The sequence below is a fragment of the Populus alba genome, chromosome 8 (genome assembly GCF_005239225.2).
Source record: "Populus alba chromosome 8, ASM523922v2, whole genome shotgun sequence".
Taxonomy (NCBI): Eukaryota; Viridiplantae; Streptophyta; class Magnoliopsida; order Malpighiales; family Salicaceae; genus Populus; species Populus alba.
The window spans coordinates 8,346,225-8,369,193 of record NC_133291.1 but is presented as its reverse complement, the minus strand read 5'-3'; the positions used below and the strand labels follow the sequence as shown (position 1 = coordinate 8,369,193).

At 33.7% G+C, this 22,969-nt stretch overlaps 2 protein-coding genes across 6 annotated transcripts; both read right to left on the bottom strand.

Annotated features, from left to right (window-relative positions):
* Positions 1-1,319: 1,319 nt before the first annotated feature.
* LOC118039888 (amino-acid permease BAT1 homolog) lies at positions 1,320-11,649 on the bottom strand. 3 transcript variants are annotated; one of them, XM_073410870.1, is made up of 9 exons: positions 10,894-10,912; positions 5,077-5,161; positions 4,705-4,965; positions 3,618-3,636; positions 3,310-3,529; positions 3,014-3,195; positions 2,445-2,734; positions 2,218-2,347; positions 1,320-1,875 (listed from the first exon to the last, which is right to left on the bottom strand). In XM_073410870.1, the coding sequence occupies exons 3-9, from the start codon at positions 4,827-4,829 to the stop codon at positions 1,528-1,530; spliced, it is 1,314 nt and encodes a 437-aa protein (XP_073266971.1). In that variant the 5' UTR covers positions 4,830-4,965; positions 5,077-5,161; positions 10,894-10,912; the 3' UTR covers positions 1,320-1,527. The 3 variants fall into 3 exon arrangements, with proteins under 3 accessions (XP_073266971.1, XP_034902603.1, XP_034902604.1); XM_035046712.2 differs by lacking the exons at positions 4,705-4,965; positions 5,077-5,161 and adding an exon at positions 11,256-11,649 and having other exon boundaries at positions 10,894-11,154; XM_035046713.2 differs by lacking the exon at positions 10,894-10,912 and having other exon boundaries at positions 5,077-5,494.
* A 2,630-nt stretch (positions 11,650-14,279) lies between these two features.
* Positions 14,280-17,829, bottom strand: LOC118039889 (lipid phosphate phosphatase 2). Of its 3 annotated transcripts, none has more exons than XM_073410872.1 (9): positions 17,493-17,829; positions 16,554-16,770; positions 16,258-16,345; positions 16,033-16,142; positions 15,590-15,680; positions 15,051-15,239; positions 14,896-14,955; positions 14,721-14,783; positions 14,280-14,596 (listed from the first exon to the last, which is right to left on the bottom strand). In XM_073410872.1, the coding sequence occupies exons 2-9, from the start codon at positions 16,752-16,754 to the stop codon at positions 14,418-14,420; spliced, it is 981 nt and encodes a 326-aa protein (XP_073266973.1). In that variant the 5' UTR covers positions 16,755-16,770; positions 17,493-17,829; the 3' UTR covers positions 14,280-14,417. The 3 variants fall into 3 exon arrangements, with proteins under 3 accessions (XP_073266973.1, XP_073266972.1, XP_034902605.1); XM_073410871.1 differs by having other exon boundaries at positions 16,554-16,775; positions 17,493-17,825; XM_035046714.2 differs by lacking the exon at positions 14,721-14,783 and having other exon boundaries at positions 16,554-16,775; positions 17,493-17,801.
* Positions 17,830-22,969: the final 5,140 nt, after the last annotated feature.

Here is a 22,969-nt window from a genome sequence, read left to right as displayed (position 1 = left end):
GATATTGATTTATTTATTATAGAAAAATGACAGTTTAACTATTTTTAACAGTAGCCATTTACATATAATTATTTTTATCTTGCATATAAATACTTGGTTGATTGTAATGTAACTATTTGTTAAGTTGTGAATTAGGGACACCCTAGAATCAATTACATTTGCCAACAGGCAATAGCTTCTTCTTTTTTAGGTTTTTTTAGAACTAATTATCTTGTGAAATTAAATTTAATTATAGCATTTCATTTTAATTCAATAAATAAATAAATTAAATTAACATGTTTAGATGTGATCGAACTTATTTTATTTTTTTTATATATTATTTTCATTACCTTCATTTTATTTATTTAATGGTTTCTAAAAAAAATAGATAAGTGAGTATTTTTAAAAAATTAGTTTTAACATAAAAAATTATAATTTTAAATAAAAAGGGTTGATCTATAATTTATTTTCATGATATTAAATTTTATTTAAAATTCAATTTTTAATAACTAAAAAAACTACAAATATAAATTAAATTGTTTCAAAGATGTTAGCAAATCGTCTTTTGTGTGTGAGAGAGTGAGGAAAGACTTATCGTGATTGTGATCCAAAAGTCTTCCTTATCGAGCCAATCGCTGTTCAACACGTCTACGAGGTTCAAAAGATGACAGTTATGAGGTTTTTTGAGGCTGTTAAATTCACGCGCCAAAGGAATTAATTACACTTCCCACCAGATTTTTCTAACACGTGCCTACGGACACTTTTTATTGTTTTTCCTTTCCTTTTCTTTTTTGGATGGTTTCTAGAAAACATGCTAATAAAATATAAGGTACATTAGTTTTCCCAATTTGTGTTTGAATCACACATTTTATAAAAAAAGATTTCCATCAAGGGACCGGACATATTTTGAATTACATAAGAGAGGTATGTCTCCTGTTTTAAATTTCATCTCAGCCTTCCAAAACCTTTCATTAAAAATCCCAAAACCCAACCATTGGTCTGGATTTTTCTGGGCTCAGTGGCAACCATCTTACTGTAGCATCAGCCTCTATCCATTGATACGTGCTTGTATATATAGAGCTTTCTTTTTCTAATTCTGGTTCTGGGTGAACCTAGAGAACCGTGCTAATGTTAAAGAATAAAACACTGGGATTTAATCTGTTCCTAACACACGGAGGGGGAAAGGACAATTGCAGAAGACAACTAACAAACATATTATTATTTTTTCTGACACAATTTCTTGATTTCTTCTGCAAGTGCACCAAATTAATCAGACAATGATAAGAAAAGTAGATTGATCCATGTTTTAACTAGATTGAACAATGTTCGAAAGGATGTGCTAAATCAACATCAACTTCCTTGCTTATCTATTGTAATTTTATTCCCTTGTACATCTGATCAAGGCCTCTTACTTCATGATAGGATGAATATCCTCGTCATAATCAATAGAATTTCTTTCCTTCAAACTTGTCTTTCCTTGATGCGTCGAATATACATGCCGATAAAAATTAACATTCCTAAGAAATGAAAATCACTTTATGCTCGTACTTAGCTCTCTACATTGGTTACAGGACCTCTGAACCAATGACGAGCACTCAAGATCCAATAAGAGATGGTAAGAATTAGCAAGCCACCAACAGCAACAGGAGTGTAGTTGAGTGTCTCGTTAGTGATGGGGTAGGTTACAGGCAATGAGAAGAGGATTGAGATAGTTGCTACCCAAAGGACTGCAATCCATCCAACAAGGACACCATAGCGACCCAGGTTGAATGGTCCCGGGATAAAAGACTTGCGTGCCAAAGTCACCCTGAAGAAGATGGGTAGGGCGTAAGCAATGTACAGCCCAATCGTAGCAATAGAAACCATGGCCTGAAATGCCACCTCACTTCCAAGATACTGCAGAAGATAACGAGCAAACAAGGGGCACACAGTTAGCATACAGGAAGAAGCAATAAGTAGAATGCATGCAGACATTAGAGGTTAAATGCAAAAGTGTGCCTTGGCCAACCACAAAAATGACATGCTTTTTACTAGGTCAGTGCCTACTCTCCTGAACCAAGTTTGTAGTTGATATCATGTCCTGGATTCATAGGCAATCAAAAGTATGAGCAAATAAAATAGTCATTGCCGAATGTAGTTTAACGACAAACTCCACAGCATGATTGCAATAAGATTCTTGAAATGAAATTCAGAAAGTACGACAAATATAGCAAAGTGAAAATGGTGAAAACTGAATACCGTCAATGCCATGCAGAATGATATGACCACAGAGAGCCAAACAGCATTTATGGGGACCTCCTGATTGTTCACTTTGTGCCAAAGTGATGAGAGTGGCATGGCTCCATCTCTAGAAAACGCATAGGCCATCCTGAAAATGAACATTCAAAGATTACTCAGCAATCAGTAAGAATTGTAAACTCGTCACAAGTTTCAGATAACATGAGATATCAAACAAGCGAGATTACCTAGAGTTGCTTGTAACGGAACTCATTCCACAGAAGAATATGGCAACAGCAACCACTCCCAAACAGATAATTCCACCAACCCCACTGCCATATCTTCTCTTAAAAGCTAGGTAAAATATTTCAGCAATGGCATAACCACCAGCATCATTGTCTTCACTCAAGAGGTAAGAGATGTTGGTAACTGCAAAGGTGATACCAAGTATGTAAAACCATCCAAATATAACTGATATCCCGATGGCGCTAATTATTCCTTTTGGTCCATTCTTCTCAGCATTCTTAGTTTCCTCTGTCTAGAAGTAACAGTAAGAAAGAAAAGATTATTTAGGAAAGTGAAAAGGAAAGACAGTTAATTAATGTACTGATTATTATGCAAGTAAATAAATATGTGAGCTCGTAATGCTTTTGAAGAAGGAACTACTTGATTTCAACAAACTGGATGTTCTTGGTTTGACTTTTGAGTTTATAAACAATGAAACATATTCGTGAGAAGTAAAGCAACATCTGAGGTTCCCAGGACTGAATTCATAGGAATTAGGACTCCGCATGATACGAAGAACAATTCAACTTACCATATGAGCAGATGCGTCATACCCAGTGAGGGTATATTGACTCATCAAAAGCCCCAGAACAAAAATGTAAGCTTTACTATTGATTCCATCCCCATTATCAGTGTTGAAGTGTGTAAACACAAACTTGGCACTAGCCCTTTCCGTTGAAACAAGGGGAATGAGTATTGTAAGAACCACAACACCTAAGAATGCAAAGGTTCAGTAAAAATTGAAAAAAAATAAAATAAAAAACTGCGAGAAAAAAATATGGTTGGCTCAAGAGAACAAAGAGAAACTGTAGCCGGAATTTTTCATACCTACAAGATTCCAGGCAGCAGCCAGCTGTCCGAAGAAAGATAAGATTGAGATGGGAAGACTATTTAGTGCAGCATGCAGGAGTAAAATCCCCCCATGCATAGCAATAACTACATACTTGGATGCTTCATATCCACCACCATTTTTTCCACCTGTGCTTAGGAGAATGATAACCTGAATCAGCTGTGCAAGTGAGAAATCTACACTGGTTGTAACAGCCCACTGGAAATAAGAATGTACATGAAGTGGTTAGAATTTATAACAGTGGAAACTGAAGGCAGCAAAATCGAGTATGGATTCTTAGATGTACCTGACCAACAATGTTGAACCTGCAAGGAAAAAAGACAATTCACTGCATTAGAGTTTGTTCAAGGGAGGACCAACTTAGCAAAAGTGGTTGACTGTACCAGCTATATATCTAACTTTTCCTTGAAAAACCAAAGAGGACAACATAACTATATCAGTGATATGAACTCAAAAGAATAAGCTGGAGAAAAGCAATGAATGCTAGATAATTAAATTGATACCCTACAATTCCCTGAAGATTCAGCTCAATACAGAATAAGAGCACTTACTATGGTTTGTTGACTCAAGTTTCAAGCGTGGTATATATCTGAGGTGTTGTATAGAAACAAATCAATCGTTTGTCTTAATTCACCCTCACTGAAATGAAGGTCAGTGTGAAAACTACATTTAGTGAATCACCATTTCTTTCTTTCCTTGGTGGCTAAAACTATTTGAATTTCTCTGCAAGCATCCCCCAGAAAGCTTGTTGGATCCCACATTTATTCTTGCAATGCAGATGCTATAATACATTTTGAAGCATGCGCACACAAGCTAAATAAATTCATGAACTCAACCGTACTGCATAATAAGAAAAGGAGTATGTCCATACCACTCCAGCGCATTATATTTCAGCATATCATCCTCCTGTGATTGTTTCAGGCTCGTCACAATATTACTCTGACTCCATGCTTATGGTTACTAATTAACCAATTCAATTTGCAGTACAATGAGCAAAGTTCAAGCATAAAATTTCAAAGAAAACTTCAAGTTCTCGCGGCCTATAATGTGAAAAACACCAGCCTATAAACGGTTCCCACAGTTAAAAATGGAGGGATTCTGAACCCATGACCCAGAAAGGAAAATAGAGAGCATCAAGCACATTGAGACCCTTATGTCATGGCTGCTACTGCGGGAAATTTTGTGCAGCCTAAAAAGTTCCATGTTTTGAAGTAAAGGACTAACAAAGTTGGTGGTAACAACGATACGGTCATGAGAAATGAAGGCAAATAAATTGTGAAAGCAAAACCACAGAATTCCAAAAACACAATCAAATTCTAAGCTAGCAAGATGAATTAGGAACCAAGAAACCTATAGGAAACAAGAAATATTACCAGCCAGTTATCCAAGATGCAAAGGGTGCCCAATTAGGACCAGCAAGCTTTGCACTCCAATAGTAGAGACCACCAGAAGTTGGGTAAGAAGAGCAAATTTCAGCCATTGCCAAGCCAACAATCATGGTGAGCCCACCAGCTATGAACCACCCATACTGTAACGAAACTGGCCCTCCAAGATTGAGACCAGTATTGTAAAGTGTGGTTATACCAGTCAGCACTGATATGATCGAAAATGAAAACGCAAAGTTGGAAAACACCCTGCAATTTTTTAACCATATTGGTCCAATTCATTGGTGATTCATCAGAAGGAGAAGGTTGCCAAGAAAGCTTCAAAACAGGAAACAAGAAAAGGGTTCTTGAGAGATTTACGAGAGATCACGCTTAAGCTCTTGTTTGTAGCCAAGCTCTTTAAGACGGGCAGTGCCTGAATCAAGGAAACCGCCGCCGTTTTCAGCTGTATGAGTTGGAAGACCCATGAAAGATGAGAGAGATAGAGAATCAGTAGCAAAAAACCAATCAATCTCTCTTTCTAACTCTCTGTCTGTTATGTTCCCTCCATTCCTGTACTCTACAGCATGTCTAAATTTTATCTTTGTTTGCCTGTTGTCGACGCAAGCAATCTTTATAGTTAACTATGGTAAACATCTCACTGCTATCCTGGATAAGTGGATAGTACACCAAGGGCAGGGTGTTTTTCCTTTTTAATGTCGTTTAGACAAAATAATAAGCGATGAGAAAGTTTTGATGAACAGTTTGGTTAATATCATTTGTATTTCGATAGCATGCGTGACCATCCCAATCATTATTAAAGACTTTAACTTTACTTTGTACTGTTGGTTTCATTATTTCCGTGTAATAAAAACTATTTTTAAAATGTTTTTTTATTTAAAAATATATTAAAATATTTTTTATTTTTAAAATTTATTGTTGATATAGTACAAGATAATCTAAAAATAAAAAAATTAAAGCAAAAAAAGGTTTAAAATTTCATAAAACACTTTATGAAAATATTTTTTATAATACAGGGTTGATTCAATGTATTTACAGATATTTTCTTTCTTTCTCTATTTTTTTACTCATCTCTTTTAATTAAAGCTTATTTTTCTAAAATACTATTATTCTCACCAACCAACGATTTTCTTAGAAAAATAATTTCCATTTTTTGATGGCAGCTTTCATATTTGGTCACATAAAGTTAAAAGGGACAATAAGGAAATAATATTTTTACCAAGAAACACGAAAGAGAATCTTGGATTGTGATTTGCGAGGATTTTCTTGTCCGGATATAATTTTGTGTGGGTGCTTTTTCAGGGGAAAAGGGAGCTAGGGGATATCACTTAACGCCGGTGATGAAATTCTCAGCATGTCTTGCCCTGTGGTTTATTAAATAAAAGTAGTCATGTTTAAATTTAAAGTTTTTGCAAAAGAAGATAAGGAAAATGGGAGTGGTGAGGTGAGGTGGGGCGAGAAGTAGCACGTAAAATAATGGGTTTATCAATCTCGTTGACAAGTTGCAGCTCTAAAAAAGAGTCTGAAAAAAGTATGTGATGAGGACAAGATTGGAAATTCAGGGGAGATTGATATGAAAACAAGATTTAGGGGGAAATCTAAACAAAACATATATTTCAAGGGAAGATATTAAAATCTACTCGAAAGAAAATTTCACATAATCTCTCCAGAAATAATTAGAAAAAAAATAAAATCAAACAAGGCCTGCAGTTACAATGAGGCTAAGAAACAATATTTATATTTAAGAGAGTGTTATTTGCGTGGCACATCTCAAGAAAAACATGTAAAACATGTTTTTTTTTACGACGTGTGCTACATGACACGACGCTAAACCTATCCTAAAATTAATATTTATTTTTAGTTGACACTGGATGTTTTTTTTACAAAAATGAGTGCAGATATAAAATTCATTAAACATTCGAAATGATACACGTTTATCATTTTACTAAGAAACCGACAATTGAGCTTGAATATAAGATTCGAAGCTGGATGAAGTTCGTCATGAACAGTAACCACACAGACCAATTCTTCGAAGATGAGTAGGATTGGGATGGTTTATATCACTATATGCATCCAAGGCTTGGATAGTGTAATGGTCTAAGCTAACTCTAAAGGTTACCGTACATGCAATTATTACTTTTTATATTGGCTGCATGTACTTCTTTTTCCTGGTTCATGTATATGCATTATGTTTCCATACAGTGGATATCCATTTTCCATCTGTAGATATCAACTTTCCTTTTCAAGATTCGACCTGGCCAAGAGCCAAGAGCCAAGAGCCAAGAGAATTTCTCACCGGAGGATATTTTCCAGGAGACATACTATATATTATATTCATTTCATACATTATGCAGTAAATGTGACTGCACAAATTCAATGGTCGAGACTTGGAATAGTAATTGTCAAGATGGTCCCTACTATCAAACCTGAATACCATATATTTTGTAAATGCAGGCACTTTCGTTTCACATACAATGTACAAGTCAGGCCTGAGACCCTTCCTTATCAGTCAGACTGATTCTGAAAAAGCCTAACAATCACCAGAGCTAGCTGTTTGCGTTCAGTGATGATATAAATGCTAGCGGGAAAATGTGAAAAAATTATTATAGATGTTGTTCGATAAAAGTAATTTTAAATTACTTTCATTGTTGTAGTTGGTTCATATAAAATGTGTTTTCGATTAAAATTATGATTTGATTTTATTTTGTTAAAAATCATGACATGATATGTGTTGCGTGCGGGGTGCGAGCGCTGCGATGTCGTTTGGCGATTGTGAAGGCTTTTTATCATGCCTCCTGTGTGAGGTGTTATGTATTAAGAATGGTTTTTGAATTTAATCATAAAATCATGATTAATGTTTTGGAGTCGCCACCTATTATTATGGTCACTAGAAACCTATGATTTGTAAAAATTCGGGTAAGGGACTAGTTGTGCAAGGAAAAAACGTATCACCTACAGTGCACCCTACCTAAGATAAACTATATTGTTGTTTAATTATTTTTTTCTAAATCGGGTTTCTATTTGTTGGTCTTTTTCAAAATTCAAGGCAGATCTCTCTTCATGAGAAAGTCCCAACCTTATTAGGTTAAATCCTAACCGTTTTAAAGTCTGAATTTTAGCTTTGTATTTTTACATCTTGCATCTTTAATACATGAGAGTTTACTTTATCATGTAATTTTACACCCCCCAAGTATTAAAATCTACATTTAGATCCTAAAAAAAATTGAAAAAAGATTTTTGACCTGTTGGCTAAATCCTAATTGATAATCATAAACTGATTACAATATCTATTTTTTGAAAAAAAAAATTAATATGAAAAGGATGCAATTTTTGTTTTTTATAAAGCTATGCTTGGAAAAATTTTAGGATTTGACTATATGCATGAAAACAAAATATTTTTTTTGTTTGTTTTAGAAAGGAGAAATTAATTTAAAATATTCTGAGATTTTTTGGAAATATTTCGAATTTGTTTTGAAATATTTTGGAGAAAACCGATATTTTAATACCAAATTTGTATTTTACGATGTAAATATACAACACGATATCATGCAAAATGGATAGAAAAACATACGAGAAAATCACAAAAAAAAATTGAAAGGGGATTTTGAATTTATTTTCATTTTTTGGGGCCAAGCTGGGCCAAAACTGGCCCTACCCAAGTGAGTGAATTATTGGGAGAACATGAATAGTAAGTTCACATTCTGCATGCAACTTTACAGTTGCAAACAATAAAGTGAAATGGAAGGCAACCTTGCGAAGGAGAAAACGTTGTTGTCACTCTCCTAGAGTGAGGTTGGAGGTAGTCTGGTCGTGGAATGCGAGAGGCTGGTAACGGTGTTCGTGGAAAGTTTTGGGCACTAGAGTTGCTGTAGGAGAAAGAAACCGGTTTGCAGGGAAGAGAGAAAGGTTCACGATGGCTCGCGTTGGTCGGTTGGTGGCTTCCTATGGTGGAGCTGGTGATGGCTGGAATGGTAGAGAGAGGGAGGGAGAGAAAAAACTGCAGAAATAAGGCAGAGAGGCTGGTTTTTGGCCAACTTTGAACCTGATTTTTTCCTCTCCTAGGCCATCAAATCCGCCTCTATTTATAGGCAGTGAAAGAGGACAATATTGTTTACACAGGAAAAAAATTTAAGCCTTTGATTCAGTTGGGAAGGATCCCAACTGTTGGCTCAAAGTAGGCATTCTAAGTTATCAAATCTGTAATGGAACGTACATTTGGAGTTTGGAAGAAAATGTGGAGAATTTTGCAAAACATGACAGTGTTTCCTTACAAAACACAAGTTTAAATTGTTGTAGCATCAATGACACTGCATAACTACATTCGAAGGAAGTTAATTCAAGATGTTGCATTTAACGAGTTTAATTGTCATCCTGATTTTGGTCTTGCTGATACTTTAACTAACGTGGTTACACAATCACAAACACGTGGGCACTAGAGAGCTTCGCGTATGCATTATGTTCATGATGGGATTGCAACAAGTTTGATGGGGCAATAATGTCCCTTTTTTTTAAAATGAACAATGCTCATTTTTAAAATGAACAATTTTCTTTTTATACCAATTATTGTTTGTACTAAATGTTATTTTTCATATTAAAACAAACAATAAATTAATTTATGTTATTTTAGTCATTTCCTATACAACACTAACCCCAACCACAATTTTAACCAAACATATCATATCATGATTTCTTACAAAATAAAATCAAACCAGAATTTTAACCAAACACATATTTTATATGAACCAATCAGCAAAAAATGTTTTTTTTTTTTTTTTTAATCACAACTACAATAATTACCCTAAAAACAAACACACGTTGCTTTTGCTACGCCTGCTGTTGCAACGCAGCTTTTTATGGGTTCCATGAAATAAAATGTGTGGTTTGTATTTAATCTAACACATTAAAATTATAATGGCACTAAATATGAAAGCTACCACGTAACCAAACACAGAAAATAATTGTGACTACTTGCCTAAGTGTGGAGTAGGGAGTGTAAACACGTATCGAGAATAGCTGGTTGAAACTCCGATGCTGATAACTCCAAGCAGAATATCGGACGCGTGTTTTTATCCTAACAAGTTGGAAGTTTCGAGTTGCGATTGTGGAAAGGCAATCATATCTGCCTGTGACGGGAAAAAAAAGAAAAGAAAAAAAGAAGGAGCAATCCTATTCCTATAATTCTACAAATCTAAAAATGAGTAATTAGGAGTCCTATCTTTATAAAGCATGACTGATTTTCTCTTTTTAAAAAAAAAATAAAAAAGACTGACATATACGTTGTAACCATTAATAAACTCTACAGGTGTTTAGAAATATAGTTAAATTTATGTTTTTTAAAAATTAAAAAATATATATTTTTAAATTATTTTAATGTGTTGATATAAAAAAAAATTAAAGGTATATATTTTTTATTCAATGCTGGGTGCATTCTGGACATTTGAGTGGTAAAGCCCTCCTGGATTCTATTTTAACAGATTGGGCCTTAAAACCATCACGTCTCTGCATTTGGGCTAACGGCTTTAGTTGAACTACAGATATACCTAGATTTTTTTTTATCTCTGAATTGGGCCTGGGCCCGTCAAATATGATGCCGTCAAACCACAGAGAGTGGAGCCTTCTGGGCTGGATTGGAGCCACAGCAAGGATGCCATTGGCATTTGACACAAATCATAAACAATCAGAAAATGTTTTTTCACGCCCAATTTCAATGGTCAAAACCATCTTTTATCAAACCACAGTTCAAAGTCCAAAACTTTCATTGAAAGAATAAAAAAATCGTTTTTTTTTTTCAAAGAACTCCCGGCTAGTTATGCCATCCTTTCCTTAACAACTAGTACATTATCTTGTATTCCGCTACAAATTGGATAAATTTTTTAAAATATATTAAGAAAATATATAATTTTTTTTATTAACAATTTGCTTATAAACTTTGCGTGCGGTCTTTTGTTTTTTTACCTAACACCGATTTTGAGTTTTTTATCTTAGAAATCTTATTAAACTAATGTATGGCCTAACAAGAATGGCATAACGAGGCCCAATAGACTTGTACTCCACTCATTGTTTTATCACTGGTCAGATATATGCATAGGTTTAAATTAAACAGATCACGGGATCTCCATCGACTACTTTAATTAAATAAAAAAAGGAGAGCTAAGAAGAAATAAGAAGCGCACTTACCAGCCAGTGAGCCAAGAAGCAAGAGGCCCCCAATCTTTGCCACAAAGCCTTGCACTCCAAAAGTAAAGCCCTCCAGAAGTAGGATAAGCAGAACAAATCTCGGCCATTGACATCCCCACGGTGAGGGTCAGCATACCCACCATCGGCCACCCATATACCATCGTAACTGGCCCGCCATAGGTTAGACCCGTACTGTACATCGTTGTCAGACCAGTGAGGATAGACACAATGGAGAAGGTCACTGAGAAATTTGCAATTAGCCTACACAAGTCGCAAGATAAACAAGCCATACTCAGCGGAAAAGAAAACATAGACGGGAAGTTTAATTTATCGAGAGATGATCAAGGAAAGGATATACGCACGAGAGGGTACGGCTAAGTTCTTGCTTGTAACCCAGCTGTTTCAATCGACTGTCATCGGAAGCATTAACAATCCCATCTTCATTCCGAAGGGGGAGATAAACACCTGCTGTGTCTTCATTCAGATCTGTCGTTCCGCCTCCCATCTCTTGAGAAGCTGAAAGGGAGACTGTGATGTTTTGTTTCAGAATTTTTCAAAGATTGATGTCCAAGCCTTTAACATCGATTGATGTTTTTGTTTCTATAAGGGAGTTTGGTTGCTGTAAAAAGGAGCAATTCCAGTCTAACAGTCAAACAACTTTCTTGTAAATCTCTTGCCTTATTTGCCTTTTCGACTGGCAAGCAGCTTTGCTCCCAAGAAGTAGAGAAATGATAGAGTGGGAGTCACATACTGCTTTTCTTTATTGTTCTTTTTGAGGACCCACTTGGCAATTGTATAGTTGTTGTTTGCACGATTGAAACTGTTATAGCGTGTTTTTTCCGGTCACTTGGGTTTTTAAAAATATTTTTATTTAAAATATATTAAAATAAAATAATATTTTTTATTTTTTTAAAATTATTATTTTTATCAATACATCAAAATATTTGAAAATAAAAATAAAGGCATGTAGAGAGATGATTTGACTAGTCTAATCACGTTGAGTTTGAACCTTTTATATATGAGCAAAAAAAGACGCAGCAAGTTACAATCTCCTGTCCTTTCCTTCATCTTGTCAGCAAACAAACAGTTCGGATGGAGTCCAAAACGAACAGTGCCGGGCATCAATATTACGACTCCGATGAACGGAAAATGAAATAGCATGAAGCACGCTGTTATCATAGACTCAGATGACTAGTGAGCGAAAACAGAGCATACAGGGATTTAGAAGAGGATGTAGCTGACCTGAGAGAAGGGGAAAAAACAGGGAGTTAAAGGGCGAGCACTTTAAATTCAAAGAAAATGCGCGTATCACCTGTAATCTAACTGCATCATTTTCCATCGGTATACGCTTTCCGCTGTCACAAAAGAAAAACATTTACGTCATATATATCAGAATTACTACTTCCCTTGCGTTTAAAATGGTATGTATATCTAGTTTAAAAGATAAAACAAACCGGAGCAGATTTTATTTTGATTAGAATCTTATTCCATCCTGAAAATGCCGTCCAAATTATGGCCAGAACATTACAGTTATGTTATGGTTGTTCTGCTTGGGTCAAATAGTGTTTTGTTGTTTTTTTAAATATTATTTGGTTTTAGAATATCAATTATATCTATTGGTCAGATCGTTGAATCGGATTTAAATTAAGAGCAGTCTCCTCACATATTTTTGTATCTCAAGTTCAAATTTTAAAACAATCATAGTTTAGAAAAGTCTTGCAAAATTATTGATAATATTTTTGCATTTTGTTCGTGAATGTCATTTTATTATGTTCTTTTTTATATATTGATTTTTTTTTAATTTTATCATTCAATTACGAGTTTATTGGTAATTGAGTTTTATACTTTGTTTTAATTTGCTTTATTTAAGGTTTATCATGTTCTTATAACACAGGTCATGAACTTGAGCGGTTACCTCAAGTTATTATGGGTTGACTCAATATGTTGTCGTCTCAATATTTTTTTAAAAAAAATATTTTATCAAATTATTTTTCAGTTAAACAATATTTTTATCAATCGTCCAGGTTGTTTTTAGACCCATCTAGTCACCAAGGTCATATCAATCTCACTCACCTTTTTATTTGTGTTTGAAATTTTAATTATATAATTTCAAGTTAATTTAATTTTTTATCTGAATTGAAATTATATTTATTAAATTAATATTTTGAATTATATGCATATATACAATCTAAAAGACACAAGTTAAAACACTTTGAAACCGAAACATGTTGTTACAACTAAGAAAACAAGATTAATAACCTTAATTAAAAATGATAAAAATATTTATATTTATGATTTCTCTTTATGTATCTGTATTTTTTTAATAAAATATTATTAATTACTCTCATTGCAACGTAAGATTTCTAGATAGTAATTATACAAGGAGTCAGAAAGCTGCACGATCCGTGCTTTGTTGTAAAGTTTCATCCCAGCTACCAGTCTTCTTCTGCTCATGTTAGCTGCAATAAATTGTGCTTCAAAAGCATGCGGATTTCTTTCCTTAAAAATCACAAGCCAGAATTCCACCAACCTACCATTTCACAGTTTGCTAATGGATGTCCCCTTCCATGTTCTGTTTCTTTTGTAGCTTTATGTAACGCATTGTAACGAATCCGGCAATGCACCACTAAGATAAAGTTATGAACTTCCCTTTTCAATTTATTTTATTTTATTATAAAGTATTCATTGAGATGCTAAATCTCAACGTGAGAAAATGTCAAGTCACTCGCAACCTCTAGAAGCAAATGGGACACATTTATGTTATCATTGGTGACATTTTTTTTTTATTAAATTGTTTTTGATGAAATTAGTAATATTATAATCAAAACTTTAATATATCTTTTTTATCATTTTTTTTTTAAAATTTCAATGTGTCACTTGCCAATTGGTTGAAATATAAATTATACTAGCCAACAAAAAAGGACACCAGGCCTAGCTGATTAAATTGTGGCTAAATTAAGTAACATGACCATCATTCCTTAGCAATTTTATCACATAACTTCAACAGAGTTAGCTAGAAGGTTGATGAAATTTGTTTTGTTTTTTTTTTTAAATTAAAACATTTAATCTCAATTAATATATATATATATATATATATATAAATTCATTTGAAAATACTATGAATATCAACTAAAATACATATTTTGATTATAAAAAATACATGTGCCTCTTTTATCATGAGATCACGGTATAATATGTTGTTCAAAATAGAAATGATTATTTTTAATTTGATTTGGTTTCATGTTATTCAAATAAAAACCAAATCGAATCAATTTTTTTAAAATATTTCAATTAATTTAATTAGTTTTCTTCTGTATTTTGATTTTTTCAATTTATTTTTTTTTAGTTTTTTCAATTTAATCAATTTTTCTCATCCCTCTATAAGGTATCCACAAATATCTACCATTCATTTATTCATTTGACTATAATAATTCATTCTATTGACCAAAAGAAAAGTAGAGAAGAAAAAATCCAACTAATACAAAATATTGACAAAAGTAGATGACAAGCTAGAAAATGCATAGTCACCTCCTACCGGATTCCAAATCCTCCAAAGCAGCAAACTCGTTTCCGTGTTTCCTGACTTGCTGACTCACAACGGCTAAACTCATTGGCTGCACGTCAAGTTCATTCACAGACTCCCCTGAATTTGTATTGGAACGTGACTCCTCCAGAGCTCTGAAATATTCATAAGGTCCCCATCCTGCGGTCAAGAATACGTACAGGGAAGGCTTAGAAAAATTCATCACTATCATTAGAGAGTCACTCTCACTCTCTCTGCAGGTTTTTTTCATGAAAAAATGACACAGCGCTGCTTGAGAACGAACTTCTAACATGTCCAGATGACGCACTCCGCACGCGACAAGATGTTAAAGTAAAGATGCTATTGCCTTTTAAGAGAAAACACAGCAGGGATGCGACATCTTATTCAGAGATCTAGAAAACATGGAGCCCGTAGCAACTGTAACTAAGCTGGGGAAATAAAGGCGATGGAAATCTTACCTTCATCATTATATGGGGGTGGGAATAGCTGTGCATAGCAGAATGCTGCCACAACCAGCCCTGTTACCATGTGAAAGAGGTCCTAAAGTCAGATTTTGAACTCCATGTCTATATATATAGCTTTCTCTATCAGCAAGTGATGACAGAAAACAAACCTAGAAGACCTCCTGCGAACACATCCTGCCAATGATGCCCGTAATCATCAACTCGAGAGATGCCTACTAGAGATGCAATAAGCAGAGGGAAAAAAACGATGCACAGCTTTGCCACGTGCCCTTTCTGATCAAATGCTTTGATTTTCCCAGATAAGTAAATTGAGAGAAAACCTAATCCAGCAAAGGACCCTGCATGGCAGCACTTTTTTTTATCAGTTATTACATCTCACATGGCATTCAAGTATCTCACTACTTGGAAAGCTGCTGTAAAATAGTAAGCAACGACTGTCTTTTGCCTGAAAAGTCCCAAGCCTTACTGATCAGCAAGAACTTGAGAGTACTTTGTTTCTCAAATGTTTAATTTGCACAATCGAGTTGATATTTCTTTTTGATAATGATCCAAATGATAGGAAGTGCAACGTCAAAAGTGGCCAAATAATAGCATCGGTAAGGTTTCAGATTTCCAATTCATAGTATAAATCAACCAAAACAAACATATAAAAATTTGCAGGATATGGCTACAACTGTACGTAGCTTACAAGAAGTATGGCCGCTTGGGAAACTCTTATGTCCTTCCCTAATGTCACTTTCTCTACCATGACATACTGCATTTCCCCACCGATTATAGAGCTGAACAAGGCAAACAACAATAAAATTAAAGGATTGGAAATAGTAACAGTGCCAACTAAACATGAAGCAAACAATTAATTATATTCGAAGGTCAATATCAGAATATAGCAGCTAGCTGGGAACATGGTAACATGGTAACTTCAAGGAAGATAAAAGTTGAGTAAAGATTATTGAAATGGTCGAAAAGCAGAACTGCTGTCAAGGCATCGCTTGAAAAGAGAAAATTGACGGGATGTAAAGCTCTTATAAGAGATAGAATAAACGTGCTTATATATATATATATATATATATAAAATGTATATTAAAAAAATGCACCAAGGAGTTAAGGAAAGGGTCGGAAACAGAGGCATACTTCATTCCCATCAGGAAAGCAGCGCCAGAAGAAGTCTGGTCGAGGCCGGCCAACTGCATTTTTTATTGCATCCGTGATGACCGCAGTAATCAACACAGAAAATAAGAGGCCTGCTCTCGGTTTATAAACAAATCTTCATTAATATCCCACTCACGTCGAAGCAAACATGAAAGAAAAAAGGCACAGGTAAAACATAATAAGCACAGTGCAAACGAAATTAATTACCTAAGATGCTGTGATGCAGATCATAGACATCTTTCCTTCGTATATAGAATAAAAGGAAAACAGCAACGGGCAACAAAACTGCGTACATCTGAGTATCAAAAAGGTAAAGACCCTGATGAATTATCTTCTCCTTAACACCGCAATGAAGCAAAAACAGAAAAATGAAGTATTATGCAATCTTAATTTGACTTTGGATGTTCAATCAATACATAATACAATCAACTTTCTGAAAACTTAAAGCCCGTCCACGTATAACAAACAACTAGATGAGCTAATTCTGAAGAAAATTAACTTACAGGAACACTCCATGCAGGCACTGTGTCTTCTTTCACAGGATATTTCAGGTCTGTCATCATATCCCTTCCCACAAATCGGTAAAATGGATGGATTACATAGAGAATGACCTCAATCAACACAAGTAGCATTAGAATAAGCCAATCCAGTATGTGATCCCTCGCAACTTTGGTTCCATGAGATTTGATAGTGTGTGTACCCATCTCTGCCGACCTCACTCTGCCCTTTTTTTTAAAATACAGTAACATTAAAATTAAAAACTAAAAACTCAGACCGGCAAAGTTAAGTGCTAAGACAAAAGCCGATCTCTCCTTATTGCCCGTTTCGTGACGTGTTTCTTTCTTCCCTTTTGTGGCTGTGGTTATTTTAAATAAATCTAATTTCTCAATCAAATTCGTGCAGAATCCCAGGACATGAAATTTATTATAATTAGCATTACACATATTAAATTTCAAGTAATATTACACATATGTATACAGCTATATGGTATCTGTTTTGTTTGGTAAGCCATCAATTCTTGTTTGCAGTGTAGAAAAACTTGGAAACAGTTGAAGCATTTTAGCGCATCTTTACCGACAGACAATTCTGGTGAAAATGAAAACCCGAGACTCAAAGAGTCCATGAAATCTAGTTTTAAAACTTGTTCCTCGTCCAATCCCCAGAAATCCATGGACAACTGTGGTCCATTATACATAGCGATGACAATTTTATCAGAAGTACTTCGCAAGCCTAAAAGATATCTTTTCAAACATAATAAAATATTATGTAAATTCATCTCATCAAATCTTGCATGCAAAATGATATCTTTTCAAATACAATTAAATATTATGTAAATTTCACTTATCAAACTTTGCCTGCAAAATTAAAGAACTCCTATGATGATGATGGCGAAACAGAAGAAGGAAAAAAAAAAAGAGGAAAGATTATACTGTACAACTAACCTGGAAGATACGATGGAAATTCTGGAAAGAAAAATATGAGAACATATTACTCCACGCCATTGATGCGCTAACTCAGCAATGAAATTATTTTCTACACAAAAAGAAAAGCAGCCAGAGAATGAGTCTGGAAGAGAATGGAAGACAAGTGGAGAACGAGAAGAGGGCACGAAGAGTACTAGTCAGTGACAAGAAAAGGTGAAAAGAATGGAATACTTATCTTCAATGGGAAAGAAGGGGGAAATAAAACAAAAAGAAAAGGAGTTAAGTAATTTCAAAGCAAAACATGGGCGGTAGACAAGACAATGATTTGGCACTGATACACAGCCAAAAAGGTGAAAACGAACCGTGTGTTATTATAGAGCACTAGAGTTGTCGCCTGTTTTCCTTCGTATATATATAAAGGGGTACACGACAGTGCTTGGTTTTGGGTGGGATCCCGGAGGCAAGAAAGCGCTTTCAGTTTTGACGGTTGGGGGGAGGGGGGAGGAAGAAGAACGAGGGCACTTTGAAGTTGATTTTTTGCCGCTGGGGTGGCGGTTAAGGTTTTCCCTATATAAGCCGTCGGCGTAGACGGCCTTGTATTTTATACTAATACTTGTCGTTTTCGGATGAAAGTTTCGTGGGTTGCATGCTTTGAACAACTGCTGCCTCGGACACTCTCCTCCTCAAAAAGACACATAGTTTTCCAAGAACCTAATTATTGTATAACCGCTAATGTAAACTCTCTTTCAGTCTGATGGTAGAAACACACACTAGGATTTCAACTTGAAAATTAATCACCGTATCTGTCACTAGTCCACCAAAAAACAAGATACAGAATAAGAATAAAAATAGTAGGAGCGTATTTCTAAGATTAAAAAAAAATAAAATCGATCCATTATCTGTCGTGCTCTTTTAAGATGACATGCCCGAAACACATCAGATGTTTCACCTCCACAGGGACCAAAAGTAGAAATCAAAGAGACACTGTAGAGATTTATCTTGATAAGAAATTCAAAAACCAAGTGATAATTGATATCCGAATTTCTGCAGTATGTGATTAGATGATTAACATTAACATCAGTTCCTCTACAGTTTAAAAATAATAATTAAAATCAAAAGAATATCAGTTGATTTTATCTGCACATGAGACTGGAGTGAAAATGGAAGAGTTCACAATACAAGATGACATCACATGGGAGTTGAGGCGTCAATCAATAGAAACAGTTGAGTGGAGAGAAAGACACATTAGGTTTGGTTATCGTTACTGTTTCGATGAAGACATTTAAGGAAAAACTTTAGTTTTCGTGTCTTTCCCCCTGTTTTTTTAAAATATAATTTAATTTATTGCTTCTTCCCTTGCACTTTTTATCTTGGACCACAGGTCCACAACTATAATATAATTTATTTTTTTATGATTTTATTTGTTATAACAAGAAAATAAAAATAATAGAGAGGGACACCGGTGGCTCCATCTTCGGGTTTCTGGCGAAAAGCCATAATGCGAATGACGCACACGAGTAAAACAGCAACCCTCCGAGCACAGATAAGAAGAAAATACATTAGAGTCGGAAAGTGAGTGTACATGACACGGAGGATCAACGATTTCCACTAAATCCTAATATGGTAGTTCGAAGGGCGAGGAACAGATCCAGATCGGAAGCATTTGTATGACCTTTAAATGAAAAGATGTGGGAGATGAGTTCGTGAGGAAGGATGAAGTTTATAACTTCATAGTACGAGCAATCTCTAAGGCCGAAAAGGGAAAATAAAAAACCGGTTCCATCTGCAGTTTTCAAACAGTTCATGAGGCATTTCACAACAGGCAGGAGACATTGAAAGACTTCGATGTCACTGTTAACTTTTTGAAATGGGGAAGAAGTGAAAGCCTTGGGGAATTTATGAGAAGATTCAATAATGACACCCAAAGATAGTTGATTTGATAGCCTCGGTAGTGGCATCTTCTTTGATAGCAACTATTCCTGATGAAGAGTTCAAAAAAACTTTGGTATTGGAGGAATAAAAGTCCATGCAAGAGTTGAAATGTAAAGTCGAGAAGTGTATCATGTCTAATGGTAGAGCTTCGGAATCTTTTCTAAATTAACGGCTAGCTGAGGATCTTGATTGATAATGATAATGCTGCATGCGTGTATATTATACTATGATTGTTTGAGGCTTATATATAAGGGAAAAAGGGATCGCATGGAAGAGAATATCTTCTGGAGACCAATATATTTGAACTTTGATCTCCATTTCTACTTGTCGAACACGAGACACAGAGATAATGATGAAGCATGAGATAGAAATAATTACCACAGAAAAGTGATTCAGCGACGTACAGGGGCCGTGGCTGAGGCCTCGAAAAGCTAGCTAGAAAGTGTGTGAAATGGGATTATTACGAAGCTAAAAGAATACAAATCACGATATCACGTGATAATGAATCGCAAGACTTGGAACTCTGATTTTTTCGAGAAATCCAAATGTGTTCACGTCGGCCACCAACGATGTGCAAAACTTTCAACGATGGAGAGATTATAAAGGCATTAATTTCAAAGCAAGCCAAGAGCATGCGATATTACATTTTCCCATGTCATTATTTTTTGGGTTGACGAACACAAAAATCCATTTTTCATATCACATTTCTATTATTCCAAGGAATCATTCCAAGTAAAAACACCTTTGTATCACATCATCATCGTCCCATCTCAGAATTATTTTTTAAAAAAAAAAGATTACTCTAAAATTATGTTTAGTGCAAGATTAAAATTCGGAGAGAGAAGCATTTATTGATCACATATTACGGATATAAAAAGTATTAAGAGATGAGATATTACAAATTTACTGTAAGAATTGAAAAAAACTATAGGTAATAGTGGGTCTCGTTTGAATTAGATTAAATATTAGATTATCAAAAATATCAGATAACATATATTGTGTTAAAAAATTTAAGATGGAATCAAAATAATGGAAAAGATGGGGAAAAAAAAGGAAAACATAAATTAAATTCAAAGTGTTTCTCTCTTGAAAAAATAATCCTTTACTCCTCCCTCTCCAAGGTTAAATGTTAATCTCATTTAATATTTTTCCTTTGCTCTAAAAAATATACTAAACATGAGTGGAAGATGAAAAATTATAAGAGTAAATTTTCACCTCCTCCTTTAACCTTCTACCGAACATATCCTAATAATAATTTCTTTGTTCTCTACCTTTTCAATATATATATATATTGAGGTGGTCTCCACCAGCTACGGATCTTTTATTTGCAACTGGTCGCTCATAAATCAATAAATGCAATTATTCTCCGACCGATATAGCAACTTGGCTATTCTGCGGTTCCATCACTTAAATCATTAACGTTTTCATATAAACGGGAAAGATATCAAAGCAATCAGGCAAGTGCTAGGTGATAGGGAAAAGTAGAAAATAATTGATGACTCGGAAATCACAATAAAACTTCTTCTCATTTGTATCAAGGTCTTGGACCTTAATTTGGCACATGTTTGTTTTTACTGCAAAAATAATGTTTTGAATTTTTTTTTTTGTTTGGAATTAAATTTTTTATTATTTTAATATACTAATATTAAAAATAAATAAAACAAATTATTTTAATATATTTCTAAATAAAAAATATTTAAAAAAAAAAAAAACTGTACCACTTTGATAACTGTAGCAATGACTTGGACGGCAATGAGTGCCTGTGGAATATTTATAATGGGAGAGTAAAATTCATTCGTTCTTTCCAAGAGCATCAGGTTAAATTCTTCGAACCCACCAAACTTTAATCCTTTTTCTACTGCTCCATCGATCGGCAATAGATAGAAGTGAAAATAGCAATGATTATGAACTTTAATCCTTTCGCGGCATCGTTGCTGGTGAGCTGCGGATGAATGATTCGGTGATCCAGTCCATTATAAGCTTCTGGGTATCAATATTCAATACAGTGGGTGACTGTTCTTTTATTCTTTTATTCTTTTGGGTTTTAAAAGTTGCTGAGCCTGTTGTGCATTGATTCATCATTAATATTGTCGTCTGATTGACGCCTTGAATTTGAAATAATTAATCTAATGTTTAATTCATTTTTGCTCAACTTCATCTTAATAGAAAATACAAAGCAGTGGTAAACAAAATATATATGTATTTGGCCATTTAATTTATTTTATATAATAAAATTATAGCATTTTTTTATCATACTAAAGTATTCTCCTTCGATGCACAAAAAGTGGACATCCCATTTACTTCTTCTTCTTCTTCTTTTTCATTCTAACCCGTTTAAAGTATAAGAAAAAAATTAACTGAAGATAATAAATTTATGGTGATACAAGGAAAAAAAATCAAAGAAAAAACACTTCAATGATAATCTATTTTCTAATTAATTTCTTTTCTTTTCTATAGTGTCATGTAGCTATTAAGAAAAATAATATACTTTATAATAATATAATATATAATCATTTAAAAAATTAATGTAATGTACAGAGATGGTATGGATAGAAAAAAGTTAAACAGGATTTCAGGACAGACAACACCATTAACATGAGAGTAACTCCGTGCAAATAACTCGGGGTGGGCTTGGAACGGGTAAGAAAATTACTATAATGCCATGAACCATATTCCGACAAGATTGGATCTCGTAATTTCATATGGTGGATTTTTGTTAACCAAGATCCAGCCCAGTACGGAAAAGCAAACTGCTTGGTCCTCTTCCTTCAGATTAATTACCCCTTCTTAGGGTATTATACTAGTAACCCTCTGTTTAACTGTTATATTTATAAATATATATAATATTTTTTAATAACTTTATATCATAGTTTAATTAATTAAAATTAGAGTGTTGCGAGGTGCAAATATCTTTTGCATTGTTTTTTTTTTATTAAAATAAAAGATTTGTTATCTATCTCTTTAAACAATAAAAATAAAATAAAATAAAATAAAATATTTTAAGTTATTGAAATTTATCTAATTATTAATTTCAGGATTCTAGAAGATTGGTCGAAGTATGCATCAACTAAGGATATCCGCAGTTTTTTTTTAAAAAAAAGAAAAACAAAGGCAAGTAGAGCATTACCCTTTATTGTGTTTTATTCCCCCTTTTTCTCTTCATAAAAATATTATTAAATTTATTTATTTTTTGGTTTTGATATAGTTTTTAAATACTATTATAATTTTTATTTAAATTTTAATATTATTTTATCATTATTATTATATATCCAGTTTGAAAATAATAATTTTAATAATAAATTGTTCATAAAAATTCAATTAAAATCATTTTTTATTCTTAAAAATTTTAATATATTTTGGATATTATTTTATCACATTTATGATTTTTTAATTTTTAATTATATATAAAATTATGGACACACTATTTTGATATTTTTTTATTAAACTATTTTAAAAAATCATAAAATATATTTTTTTAAAAAAACAACAATTTTATTTAAAAATATTGTGTTTTCTAAGATAAACAAAAGATATGCTAACAGAAAATTTTATCTTAATTAAAA